Source organism: Myotis davidii, unplaced genomic scaffold (genome assembly GCF_000327345.1).
Source record: "Myotis davidii unplaced genomic scaffold, ASM32734v1 scaffold18, whole genome shotgun sequence".
NCBI classification, from domain to species: Eukaryota; Metazoa; Chordata; class Mammalia; order Chiroptera; family Vespertilionidae; genus Myotis; species Myotis davidii.
Window position 1 is genome coordinate 984,702 of NW_006292696.1, and position 13,440 is coordinate 998,141.

The 13,440-nt window shown below is 53.2% G+C and overlaps 1 protein-coding gene across 1 annotated transcript in view; it reads left to right on the forward strand.

Annotated features, from left to right (window-relative positions):
- The window catches only part of ARHGEF37 (Rho guanine nucleotide exchange factor 37), a 37,340-nt gene extending 25,552 nt beyond the window's left edge, over positions 1-11,788 (forward strand). The window contains exons 8-13 of the mRNA XM_006766230.2: positions 834-944; positions 1,880-2,209; positions 3,674-3,802; positions 6,408-6,603; positions 8,042-8,199; positions 8,874-11,788. Coding sequence (XP_006766293.1) covers positions 834-944; positions 1,880-2,209; positions 3,674-3,802; positions 6,408-6,603; positions 8,042-8,199; positions 8,874-9,083 — 1,134 coding nt within the window. The 3' untranslated portion in view covers positions 9,084-11,788. The remainder of the gene's footprint in view (positions 1-833; positions 945-1,879; positions 2,210-3,673; positions 3,803-6,407; positions 6,604-8,041; positions 8,200-8,873) is intronic.
- Positions 11,789-13,440: the final 1,652 nt, after the last annotated feature.

Here is a 13,440-nt window from a genome sequence, read left to right on the forward strand (position 1 = left end):
GAAAATGGAAACTGTGTGTTCAATCACATGTGAGATGTGAAGCGAAGGGTCAGGAGACACCCAAGGAGGAAGAGGGGGCCCGGAGACAGAGAGAGACGAGGAAAGGGGCCCAGCGCGTGTTGAAAATTAGCGCGCGCGTGCACACACACACACACACACACACACACACACACACCCTCCTGTAAATTCCTGACTATTTGGCTAAGGGAACAGAACCCACAGAAGTGAGGCGGCCCATCCGGGGACAGCTGCTGTCCTCTGCACAGGTAGACGCTGCCACAAGGCTCACCGTGCCCAGTAAACACGTGTAGGGCCCAGTAAATACTGGTGGACTGAAAACTCACGGGGTAAAAGGCAGCATTCCCTTCTGCCCCACGTGTGGGAGGGCTCCCTGTGTCTGCCCTGTGCTGGCGGAGGTGCCCGATGAGTAAGGTCTGGTGCCGCATGGAGCTCACAATCGAATGGGTTGAAAGATCCATACCAGGCACCTCCCTGAGGGTCAGCTTAGCCTGGTGCTAGGGGCAGGATGTAGAGCACCTAAACTGGAGCTCTGGGACTGAGCAATTTCAGAACCTGAAAGTAGAACTTGGAAAACTCCAGAGGGTTAGACCTGGGAGGGATTTCATTTTATTTTTTGTTAATCCTCACCTGAGGATACGAGGAGGAACCGTCTAATCCACCAAGGTGTCCAAGGACAGAATGGGATGTGCTTCCCTGTCACAGGGGATGTGCAGGCGCCTGGACAGCCTCTTCAGGGGTCTGCTGCAGGGGATGCTGGTGTGAGATGTCCATGACGAGCCATGACTTTCTGTCTCTCATTTGTCCTGGTCCAGGCTTTCCTCCGCTTCCGGCCGCAGCAATATGACCTGGACATGCCCGCGGGGCCTGTGGGGCAGTACTGCAACCTGGCAAGAGACCTTCAGCTCCAGGCCTTCCCTGAGTTTGTGAGTGGAATTTCTCCCTTCCTCTTTCTTTTTTGGGCAGGTGACAGGACCTATAAGGATAATATTTAGATGCCAGGTCCTTCACACATTGTCATATCCATAACTACCCTGGGTAGTCAGCAAGGCAGAGATTATTTTTAGTGTTTTACCGATAAAAATAGCCCCAGCTAATGTTTACTGAGCCTCACTGTCTGCCAGGCACTGAGCTAAGCACTTCGCATTCTTCACCTCATTTAATCCTCACCGCCTGTTTACGGCTTAGGGGCAGGTACTATTAATAGCCCCATTCTGCAAATGACAGCTGAGGCTCAGAGGGGCTGGCCACCCACGTTATTCTGATGGTCGGTGGCAAGCTTGGATCCGAGCCTCAGAGTCTATGCTTTTGACCACCACTCTATACCACATCTTTTTCATTATCCAAGCACAGTAACGATATTAAGAAGCGACATATTAGCCCTGGTTGGTTTGGCTCAGTGGATAGCGCATCAGCCTGCAGACTGAAAGGTCTCAGGTTCAGTTCCAAACAAGGGCACATACCCGGGTTTCAGGCTTAATCCCCAGTAGGGGGCGTGCAGGAGGCAGCCAACCAATGATTCTCTCTCATCATTGATGTCCCCCCCCCTGCCTTTCTCTCTCTCTCTCTCTCTCTTTCCTTTCCCCTCTGAAACCAATACAAATCTATTTTTTAAGAAAAGAGGTGACATATTAAATACCTATTCTGTTCCAGGCACTCTGCTAACCTCATTACCTGCACTGTCCCCATTTTCCAGATGGGCACATTGAGACCCAGAAAGGTTAGATAGCGTGCTAGAGGTCACAGCTAGTCAGTGGGGGCAGGACTGGAGCCCAGGCCTGCCTACCTTCAAAGCTCCCTTTCCCTGGTGCCCACCCACTGCCACCTCTTTCCTGGGCTCCCAAGCTCCCCTCTCCCACAGAAGCGGCGGCTGGAAGACCTGGTGAGGCAGCCGCTGGGCAGCCTGGCCAAAGCCCTGGCCGGTCCTCAGAACCTGATCAAGAAACGTCTGGACAAACTACTGGACTTTGAGCGGCTGGAAGAGAAGCTGCTGGAGGAGGGCAGCGTGACCTACGAGGAGGAGGAGGCCCGGCACACGTACCAGGCACTCAATTCCCTGCTGGTGGCTGAGCTCCCGCAGTTTAACCAGCTGGCCGTGCAGTGGCTGGGCCAGATCCTGGGCACATTCATGGCTCTCCAGAGGGACCTTGCGAAGCAAGTGTTGCAGAGGGCAGAGAGCAGCCTGGCCCAGGTAAGGCCTCCGGGACGGGGGGCACCTCTGGGCAATAGCCAGGCAAGGCCATGCGGCCCTTTCAGCCGTCTTTTGCAGGAGCCGGGAGAGAGGTTGGGCCTTCCAAACAGGCCAGCAGGTGCCGAGGAGGAGGCTGTGGGGACCTTCTGGATCTCTCTCATGCCTGTTCTCCTTCCATTAGTAGAGTCGGATCATAAAAGCGAGGATGGAGCGGGAACTCCAGGCCATTTCCAGGCTCTGGAGCTCAGAAGCAGAGAGGCTTTGCTGGGAGATGAGCACTTTACAGAGCCTGCCTCCTGGGGTGATGGATACAGCTGTTTCTCCTCTCTGAGGGGGGCTGGGACTATAGGCTTTTCTTCGTTTTGGCCCTCACAGCATTTAGTACAGAGTTCCCTCTCAGATACTCTTTTTGAATTGAATTAGGCCTGAACCAACGGCAGGAAGAAGCATTTATCTTTCCTAAAGGCAGAGGGGAAACCTGATTAGAGGATATTTTCATTCTCCTCCCGCCCTCTAGGGTTCTCTCCAGACCCCGTTGTATTAGGCTGGGATGTGCTGGGCTGGGGAGTGTTACAGATGCCGGTAGGGGAGGTCAACTCTATGAAAGCAGAAAGAGGGCACGTCTTGGTGGGTCCTGTAACGTAGAATGTTAGGGCCTGGCAGTGACTGATGGACTCATCCGTGGAGCCTGGGAAAGACCTGCATGGAAGAACCTCAGTCTGTCTGCATCCTGGGGACAGGGGAAAGGAGGCGCTAATCAGAATCAAGAGCAGCAAGTTTGTTAACAAAAAGGACGTGTCTTTGTTAGCTGCGGGGGCTCACTCACTCCTCGGTTATCTGATCAGAGTGCAGGAGATGCCGAACAGGGCCAAAGTCTCTGGACAGAGCGTCATTCAGAACCCCTTGGGTTCCAGGCCAGGCGTAAAGAAGAATGTACTGTCTTGCATAACTGGGAGACCATGAGGGTACGGAGCCGGAGACCCAGCTGCAGTCAGTACGAATTCAGTACCCAGCAGGGCTCGACTTCACTCCACCCCTCGCTCTGTCCCCTTTGGATTGGCTCTGCTCTCAGGCAGGCCTCTCTCTGTGTGGTGGGAGAGGTGGCTTCTAACAGCTCCAACCTCTTACCTTCCCATCTCAGAATCCAAAGGAGGAATGACCCTCTCATTCCCAGCCTTCACAGCCTAAATCTGATGGGAGGACTCCAATTAGCCCCACTTGGATCCATTGTCCGATCCTTGGACCAATCATGGGGCCTAGGAGAGGGGGTGCCATGACTGCCCCTTCTGTGGCTGGAGCACCATCATGGGCAGTTCTACAGTTCTACTGGACCCCCAGTGAAGGACACTTCCTCAAAGGAAAGTGGGGCGCTAGGCAGACAAAAACGACAGCTGACCAGGACACACAGGCCCATTGTAACGCACCTGGGTTTACTGTGGGCTGACAGTGTCTGTCCCTGCCCAGCTGCCCCACCACCACCTCTCGGAGCCGGCCTTCAGGAAGCTGGTGGAGGACACACTGGGCCAGACCGGTCACCAGCTTTGCTCCTTTCAAGAGAACTTCGAGAAAGTGCTGACACCTCCCACTGTTCAAGTAAGTGACCTCCTTGACCCTCTGTAAGGGGGTGAGGCTCAAGCCCCTACTTCCTCCCCCTTTTGTAGTTTCAATGTTTCCTGTTACCCAGGGACGCGTTCTCCCTTTCCCTCTCTCCTTTCTCTCTGAGAGCTGGGGGTGAGGTGGGGTGGGATTCACATTCCCATCCACACATGCTCTTCATGGCCAATAAGCATCAGAGAACAGAACTCATGGGTCAAGGGTAAGAAAGCCCAAACATTTTACGATTAAGTGAAATTAGGAATAATAATGAGCAAGTGGCATTTAACACCCAAAACTGGAACTTCTTCAAAATTTTCATCAAAATTTACCGTCTCCTTATCACCTTCTCACTGAACCTGTTTCAAATACCAGCATTCAGAACAAGTAAAATGTTTAAATAAGAAGTCATTTAAGTCCTGGCCAGTGTAGCTCAGTTGGTTGGAGCATCGTCCTGTATACTGAAAGGTCAGGGGTTCGATTCCTGGTCAGAGCATATGCCCAGGTTGCAGGTTTGACCCTTTGTCGGGTGCATACAGGAGGCAACCGATCCAGGTTTGCCTCTCTTTTTCTCCCTCTCTCTTCCTGTCTTTCTAAAATTAATAAAAATATCCTCAGGCAAGCATTTAAAAAAAAGAAAATTTACAAAAAATTAAGACATTTAAATTTTCTTTTCACTATGGAATTTCTTAAAAATTAAAGTATAGTTGCTCTAGCCAGTTTTGCTGAGTGGGTAGAACATTGACCACAAACTGAAGGGTCTCTGGCCTGATTCCGGTCAAGGGCACATACCTCGGTTGCAGGCTCAATCCCCAGCGTCAGTTGGGGTGTGTGCAGGAGGCAACCAATCAATGTGTCTCTCTCACATCAATGTTTCTCTCTCTGTCTCTCCCCCTCCCTTCCATTCTCTCTAAAAATCAATGGAAAAATATCCTCTAGTGAGGATTAAAAAAAGAAATTAAAGTATAGTTGACATACAATATTAAATTAGTGTCTGGTGTATTCAAAATTTATATACGTTAAGATATAATCACCATGGTAAGACCACCTGTCAGGGTACAAAGTTATTATGATATTATTGAGTATATTCTCTGTGTTGTACATTACATCCTGTGACTTATTTTAAATGAAGTTTGTATGTTCCATAATGGTTTACAAAACTTTGGATGGCCAAGTGCTGGGGTTTTTTTTTATTATTTTTTTATTTTATTGATTTTTTACAGAGAGGAAGGGAGAGAGATAGAGAGTTAGAAACATCGATCAGCTGCCTCCTGCACACCCCCTACTGGGGATGTGCCAGCAACCAAGGTACATGCCCTTGACCGGAATCAAACCTGGGACCCCTCGGTCCGCAGGCCAATGCTCTATCCACTGAGCCAAACCGGCTAGGGCCAAGTGCTGTTTTGGTAAAGTATGTTTCTCTAAAATATGAGGAAAGGGTATCTTTCAGTCAGTCCACTTGACTATACCCACGTAGTGTATGTTTTAAAAGTAACGGAAGTAGCTGAAGGGATACGGGGCTCCCAGGGTTTCAGAAAATGGAAACTGTGTGTTCAATCACATGTGAGATGTGAAGCGAAGGGTCAGGAGACACCCAAGGAGGAAGAGGGGGCCCGGAGACAGAGAGAGACGAGGAAAGGGGCCCAGCGCGTGTTGAAAATTAGCGCGCGCGTGCACCAATCACATGTGAGATGTGAAGTGAAGGGTCAGGAGACACCTAAGGAGGAAGAGGGGGCCTGGAGACAGAGAGAGACAAGGAAAGGGGCCCAGCAGCGCTGGCCGATGCCGGCAGCCTTCGCACCTGTCCACAGGGCAGAGACCGTCAAAGACCATCGGAGATGCATGTCCGCTCCGAAGGGTTGGGGCTGATACTCCTCGGACCACAGCTGTGCCCTCCCCCCCCACACACACTGAGGCTGCCCCAGCAGAGGTCTCTTGGGGGACGACATGGGCCCTGCAACTCGGGGAGAGGAAGTGTGCAGAAGAGAAAGAATAGAGCAGCCCTCAATGGAGTCACAGGAACCTCCCCCCTCTTTCTACTTAAAACAAAACGACAGGTGTGTGTGTGTGTGTGTGTGTGTGTGAACCAGAATAGAGCCCACGACTCTTTGGTCCACAGACTGATGCTCTAACCACTGAGCAACAGGCTAGGGCAGCCGTGGGCAAACTACGGCCAAAGCAATCCATGCTAATTGCCCCCAAAAAGAGAAGACTTGGAAAAACAAAAGGAAGAAACAAATGGGAACATAATACCAGCGCGTGTTGAAAATTAGCGCGCGCGTGCAAACTATTGAAAAAAAGAACGTACCCTTTTATGTAATGATGTTTACTTTGAATTTATATTAGTTCACACAAACACTCCATTCATGCTTTTGTTCCGGCCCTCCGGTCCAGTTTAAGAACCCATTGTGGCCCTCGAGTCAAAAAGTTTGCCCACCCCTGGGCTAGGGATTTTAGAGGTTAAATGAGGTGCGATCCCTTGGATGCTAGTTGCATGTGTTTCTCATCTGGCCCAGCTGCCTAGTAGGCAGGGGACTGTGGGCAGATGTTGGCCCCAGCTTTGACACGCTAACTCAAGCACTGTCTCTATCCCTCCTCTCCGCAGCCGCTCCTGCCAGGGGCTGAGCGTCAGGTGCAGGCTCTCCTGACCAAGTATGGCCCGGGAAAGCTGTACCAGGTGACAAGCAACACCAGCGGGTCTAAGACTCTGGACCTGTCATTGCCTCGGGGCCAAATCGTGGCCCTCCTTCAAAACAAGGACACCAAAGGCAACAGCAGCCGCTGGCTGGTGGACACTGGGGGTATGTGGGACTTGGTGGGTCCTCCCCCCTCTGCTCCCCGTGGGAAAACCACCCAACAGGACCAGCGGGAGACACAGGTGCCCTCAGAGGTCAGAGTCTGGCCTTGCAAATCCAAGGTGGGAATTGAGCCCAGGTGAAAATGCAGGGCCTGGAGCATCACCAGGTCAGGGTGGTGCATGAAAGGCCAGAAGGCAGTTCAGTCTTTCGTTGCCACATCAGTTATCAGGCACCCTGTGTGCTGGGCGCTGTGTCAGGGAGACAAGGACCCTGCTTTGGGGACCTCACAGACCAGGGGGGTGGGCAGAACTTCAGCATCACCCTGAGAGACAGAGAAGTGGGTGCTTGGATCCGGCTACGTGGACAGACGTCTGATGTCCAGAATGAGGGCGAGTTTCCTGTGCACTGTGTCACACCTTGGGGGTGTGGTGGTCAGGTCTGGGTGCCCCAGTGTAGCCGGGCCGGAGGGAAGGAGCACCATGAACCCAGAAAGAGATGGACCAGGAGGGAAGGGGCACCATGAACCCAGGAAGAGATGGATCTTCCAGAGAATATGTGACCCAGAGGCTGGGGTTACACAGGAGGACAGGAGGGGTCTGTGGACAGTTCCCCCCACCAGACAGTTCATTGCCATTGCTACTTAAGGATATTAATTTTATTGGGAAAAATAACTAGGATATAAACCCGTGACTTTATTTATCATTGTATAGTACAAGACCAGATTTTAAAAAGTGAGTCTATGAAAACATTAAGAAAACAGGATAAATCCCGCAGAAATGCTGGAAGAACAGTCTCATGACTCAGCTGAAAAGAACTGAGTGGGGATTAAAGCGAGGCTCCCGGGTGGCGAGGACTGAGCGTGGACCCCAATCCCACACGGAACTAGCTGCATGAAGCAGGAGAAGGGTCGCAGCTCCCCCAGCCCGGCGGGCTCAGCAGTGAAACAGGTGGTTGGTGTGACGACTAGATGATCAGTGCGGGACCTGGCTCCAGGGTGGCCGTTCCTAACGACAGCAGCCAGAGCAGCACCGGAGTAGTTGCCACATGAGAAGGAGCCGGGCCACTTGGAGAAGAGAAAGGCCATGTCTGCCTCGTGGGAAAGGCTGTCCTGGGCGAGGAAGCAGCTGCCTCAGGGGAACGGGACCTGAGGTGCAGTTTTCATCCCAGACTGAGAACTTGTTCTCTCTGTCAGAGTGTTCAGAACCGGGTGGGTCGCATCAGGAGGGAATGAGCTCCCTGTCACTGGGGGTGTGCAAGCAGAAGGTAGAGGCAGCATGTGCAGGGGGTCGGGGAGTGGGGGCTGAGAGGTTCCTAGATGTCCCTTTAGTGCTGAGAAGCTGTGTTGGAGGCATTGACATCCATGCACGGCAGTGATTTCCTCTCTCACTCGAGGTGGTGGAGAAGGTGGCCTGTAGCCAGCTCACGTTTGGTATGTCTGCAGGACATCGAGGGTACGTGCCAGCGGGGAAACTGGCGCCCTACCAGTTCGTCCCGCGGGAGGAGAAGCTCAGAGGGCAGGCGGGGCCTCGCGAGGACTCCCAGCATCCGACACCGGAGCCCACCCCAGCCCTAGTTGCCTCTGTCCCAGCCGGGACCCAGGTGAGTTGGGGAGTGGAGGGGGGCTTGTCTGGAGGGGGGCTCTGGTTTTTCTCCTCTCTGGAGGGGCCACTACCAATGAGTCTGGGGCCTTGATTGGTGACAACACCAGTGTCCTGGCCAGGGGTGGGACCCAGAGAAAGGACGTGCTAGTGCATGCTCCCACATGTAGTTAGACACAGAAAGCCGTGTAGCGTGTGATGGTATTCACATCAAATGTTCAGAGACAGAAAGACCAGTGGTGGGCAGGGGCTGAGTGAGGGATGGGAAGTGACCACGGACTCGTGTGGGGTTTCTTTTTGGGGCAATGAGGATGTTCTGGAATTCGACAGTAGTGATGGTTGCACAGCCAGGTGAACACATTAAGAACTACCTGTGTGATTTTGAATAAAACCTTTAACTTCTCTGAGTCTCAGTTTCCCTATCTGAAAAACGGGGCAAATAGAGTCAGAATTGACAGTCAAGACCAGGCAAAGCACTAGGACAGAGCCTGCCTCACTGTGGGTGTCAGCGGTGGGAGCAGCAGAAACAGAAAGACCACGGATGTGCTTGGGAGGCGATGCCTGCCCAGCAGGGGGGCTGATGGGCTGGGAGGGATCCACAGCCTTCTTGCGGGGGGAGGGGAGGTGTTTGTCTGTTTTCCCACCCTGACCACGGCTGTCACTCCCCCATTTCAGGTGGTCGCCATGTACCCCTTTGTGGCCAGAAACAGCCACGAAGTGAGTCTGCAGGCAGGCCAGCCGGTGACTATCCTGGAGGCCCCGGACAAGAAGGGGAACCCGGAATGGAGCCTCGTGGAGGTGGCCGGACGGAGGGGATATGTGCCTTCCAGCTTCCTGGTCAGGGCCCCGAGCCCGGCTCCCTGGGGCTGGAGTCTGCCCTCCTAGGCTGCCCTCCTTAGAGCCCAAGTTGCCAAGGGATGAGGAGGATTAGAGGCCGGGACCCCAGGAGGGAAGAGAAGAGAGAGAAGGCAGGGTGGAGGGGAGAGCAGGCCAGCGTGGGGTGAAGGGCACCCAGGAGGCAGCCAGAAGAGCTGGGCGCTGCCCTTGCACAATGCCTGGCGTGGGCGGACACGGAAGGCTCCAGCCAGGACGGCTTATTTGTCTTCATGAGGAGGTGGTTCCAGCCTGGAGGATGGCAGGTCAAGTTGATAAGGATTTGCCGTCGCCAGTGGCCAGTCCTACCGGGGCCCCCATCTGGGCCTGCCCATGGAGAGGACTGCCCAGGCGAATGTCACCCGTGTGCTGTGTGGGTGTAGGGAGGGGCGCCGGAGAAGCCCAGGGCTGCTGGCCTGACAGTTCACTTCCTGCATGTGGTCCAGGAGGCACCGCAGCCGAACGGTCGGTCGTCTCTATTTCTCCATGCTGGGAGTGAGCTGTCCTGGGCAGTGAACCCCTGAGAGCCCTCTGTAGTTGGGAAGCGGGTTCTTGTTGGGGCAGCAGGAGATCCCCAGGACAATCTTGCCCAGGCCTGAGAGTGGGTGTGGCCAAGTCACAGTTCTGGAATGTGTGTAGGTACATTCAGAGCCCGTGCCAGGGGAGAGGTTTGGAGGGTGTGTGAGGTGGGGTGTGCGAGGCTGTTGCCAAGCAGTTGCACACTGTTGCTGTGTTCTCTGAATAGGGCACAAAGGGACATGCAAATCACAGAGGAAACTAAAGCAGGTGACGACAGGCCCAGTGGGCGGGGAGGTTAGGTCCTGGCTTGGTTTCCTGTTTCTGGAAGCAGGGGGACCCTGGTGGTTTCAGGAGGCCACTGAGGGCCTGGAGCAACAGTGGATGGATGCCAGGTGACTGTGGGACCTTCCACTTAGGACACAACCTCAGGTTTCCCATCCACAAAGCCCTAACTCACAGGATTGCGGTGAGAATGGCATGAGGCGAAGGGTGTGGAAGCTCCTTGCAAATTGTGAATCGTATATAAATGTAAGTTACTGTCGGTAGCAGGATGTGCCGGAAGTGGTCTCAGGTTGGCCCCCACATCAGCATTCATTCTGCTACTTCCCGTGCCCACAGCAGGCATTATTAGTCCACGCGGCGTCCTTTCCCATAAACCCAGGGTCCGCCACAGGCTCCTTCTCAATGCTGCAGTCCAGGAGCCAAGCTGGTGAACCTGGTGAGATCAAACCTATTGTCATGGCTTCCTAGAACCTGGAAATGGAAGCCCCTCAATAAAAACTGACCCATTGGGGCAATTCTGGGTGCAGCTGCTGTTGAATCACCTCTAGGATGTCACTGTGGGCTGAGATAAATTGCGAGGCTCACAGAAGAACACAAGGGTGGCCCAGCACGATCTTGAATACAAACGACAAAATTTGGGGCCAACCCCAGTTAGTGTGTAAAAACAGGTGGCAGTTGAGACTTCTTTCCAAGAACATCTCTATGCGGTTATAACCGCAGTGCCTGGATTTTAGAGGGCTTTTAAGATGTATCTACACGCCTGTGCCAGACAGTCTGCACCTCACCTCCTCTGGGCGTGTGAAAGCGTGAGGAATGCATAATACAAGGGAAGCTGGTCCCCACAATTCCTCTCCCAGCTCCAGTTCACTTTATAAGATGCTCTTGACTCATTTCCCGTTCTCTCTCCTGCTCAGATTTCTGATACAAATAGGAAGCAGAGGGGAGCAGATAAAATGAGGAATCCATGTGTGGTCCCACCGTACTTACCGAGAGCCTGCCCTGGGCTGGAACCCTCGCCCAGGGTTTCTCAGCACAGCTGCTCACCACAGTCACCTGGGCAGCTTCCCACTGTGCCTCAAGCCAGGACCCACCCGGAGATTCTGATGGAATTGGCCGGGGGGCGGAGGAGGGGGGGCGGTCTGGGCCTCAGGACCTCAGGACGCTCCCCAGGTGCTTAGTGTGCGGCCAGGTTGGGAACCTCTGCCCTAGGCACGCAGTGGTGGACGAGAGTCCTGGGGTCGGAAATGGCCACAAGCTGTAAGCCAGGACGTGCCCCTCAGAGCCCTGTACCAGCTCAGAGGTGGTTTGCGACAGGACAGCCTGTTCTGTCAGGTCCCAGAATGTATATTTATTAAGTGCCGTTAAAAGGGACCTGAACAAAATTGGATGTTCTTGTAGGTACAAGGGAGGAACAGAAATACACTTGGAACTAAATGGATCTCATGAAGGGAAAATAAAAATGTATCAGTAGCACATGGGTATGGTTTCTCGTGGACCAGGGGATGAGATTGAAAGTCACTGAAGGGTGAGAAAATGCATATTGAGAAGATGGAGAATGGCCCGAATTTTCCCCGGAGACTCTGCATTATGTGCTCCTTCTCTCCCCCACCGCCCCCACCCGATGGCCTAGGACCACTGCACTGTGTCTTGTTTATTTCACTGTTGAGCTTGCTAAGGTATTTGCCTGTGAACCGAACAATACTTCTAAGAGTGGAAGGCCGATCACAGGGGTGTCCCTTGCTCCCTGCAGCGGAGTGACCCCTCTTTAACCTTTTGGGCCCCAGCGGAATGTTGGACATGAGGACAAGATGACAATATCAAAGGAAGGATGAGTGGATTCTTGGTTCATGTGATGACCTCTAGCTCGGTGAATAACTGATGTGAACCAATGGGAATAAAGGACTTCAAAGATAAAATTGCCTCCTGAATGTGTGCGTCTCTAACCATTGGACAGTCAGATTCCCCTGGGTGACATTTGTTCTCTGGGCACTCGCTACACCTAAAGATGGCACCTCATTCACTCGTGTGTTCACTGAGGAGTGTCTACAGCACACCTTGGGCGCCTCCTGGAGTCGGCCTTAGCTGCTGGGAATACAGCAAGAAGTCAGACAGATGGGGGCCCTGTCCTCCCAAAGCCCACAGTCTGGTGAGAGAGGCAAGTCAACAGTCAGTTACATGCAGTGTGAGTGTTAGGGCAATAATAGATGCCACCAGAGCCTGGGGGCCGGGGAGGAGCGGGGAAGGGGGGAAGGGATCCAGCCCTGACTCAGACTGGCGGCTAAGGAAGGCTTCCTGAGAGAAGTGATAGCCAAGCTGAGGCCTGATGGGTAACTGGGGTTGAGTGAAGGTGGGAGGGAAGGCACGTGCCCAGGCCCAGAGGTAAGAGCTAGCACTGTTGGTCACTGAAATGCTGTGATGCGAGAACACGGTGTGTGTGGGGTGGTGGGTGCAGTGAGCGACGGTATAGAGAGGTCAGCGTGGTGAGGAGCTTCAGTTTTCTGAGGGCTATGCAGGGGGTGGGGGCACTAAAAGGTTTAAAGTAGAGCCCAGGGCTGTGTGTTAGGATGCAAGCTCTGGTTCACCCTGGAAGCTCCCTAAGGGTGCACGAGCCTCAGGTAAGAGAGGTTTTATACCGTTGCTCAGATAAACATGCCAGAGGGGAGGGGAACACAGAAGCCCTGCCTCTGAGGAACCTCCCAGCCAGCTGGAGAGCCAAGACATACGAGCATCACGGTTACCTGGCCCCACAGGGCAGGAGACAAGAGGGAGTTTTGATGGGGCTGAGGTGGTCACGGAGGCATCTTGGAAGAGTTGGGGCAGGTGCTGGGCCATGTGAGGTAAGTAGGACCGGGGAAGGCAAAGGGGAAAGGAGGCCTTCTCGGGCCTGGGGAGGTCGTGTGGCAGTGTGAGAGTGTCCAGAACTTTGCCTTAGAAAACCTGAGTTCAAGGCCTACCTGCCCATAGGCAGTAGCAAACACACTTACCTGCATGTGAAGATGGATGAGGTTCCCAGTCTCCCCTGCCCTCCCCAGTCGGTTCCAACCTGCTCGTTGTGGAGTTCTGGTTTATCTCTAGGAGTCTTGGCTCCCTTCGCCAGGACCCAACTTCCAGTGTAGAAGAGTCTGTGTAGGGCCTGTTGTGGCAGGGAAGAGACTAAATACCATGGACCAGGGTGCCAGCAGAGCCGGTTTCCGCTCCTGGCAACATCACAAGGAGCTAGGATCCCGAACAACCCATTCACTTAACCTTGCTCATGTGTTTCCTCTTACGTATGTATGTATGTATGTATTTGTTATTTTTTTCAATTACATTTGATATTATTTTGTGTACAGCTTAGTAGTTAGACGATCGTATACTTTACAGGGTGTTCCCCCAGAGCTCATCTGTTTTCTTATTGGTAATTTCTGAACTTACCCTTTCTGACTTCTCATCTGTAAAATGGGTACAATTCCTGTTCTCACAGGGTGGCTGAGAGGAGTAAATGAAATAAATGGTATCACACGAGGAGGAGCATCACGGCTGCGCCATGAGGAAATGTGAACTGTGACCACCAGGTGGCAGCAGGGCT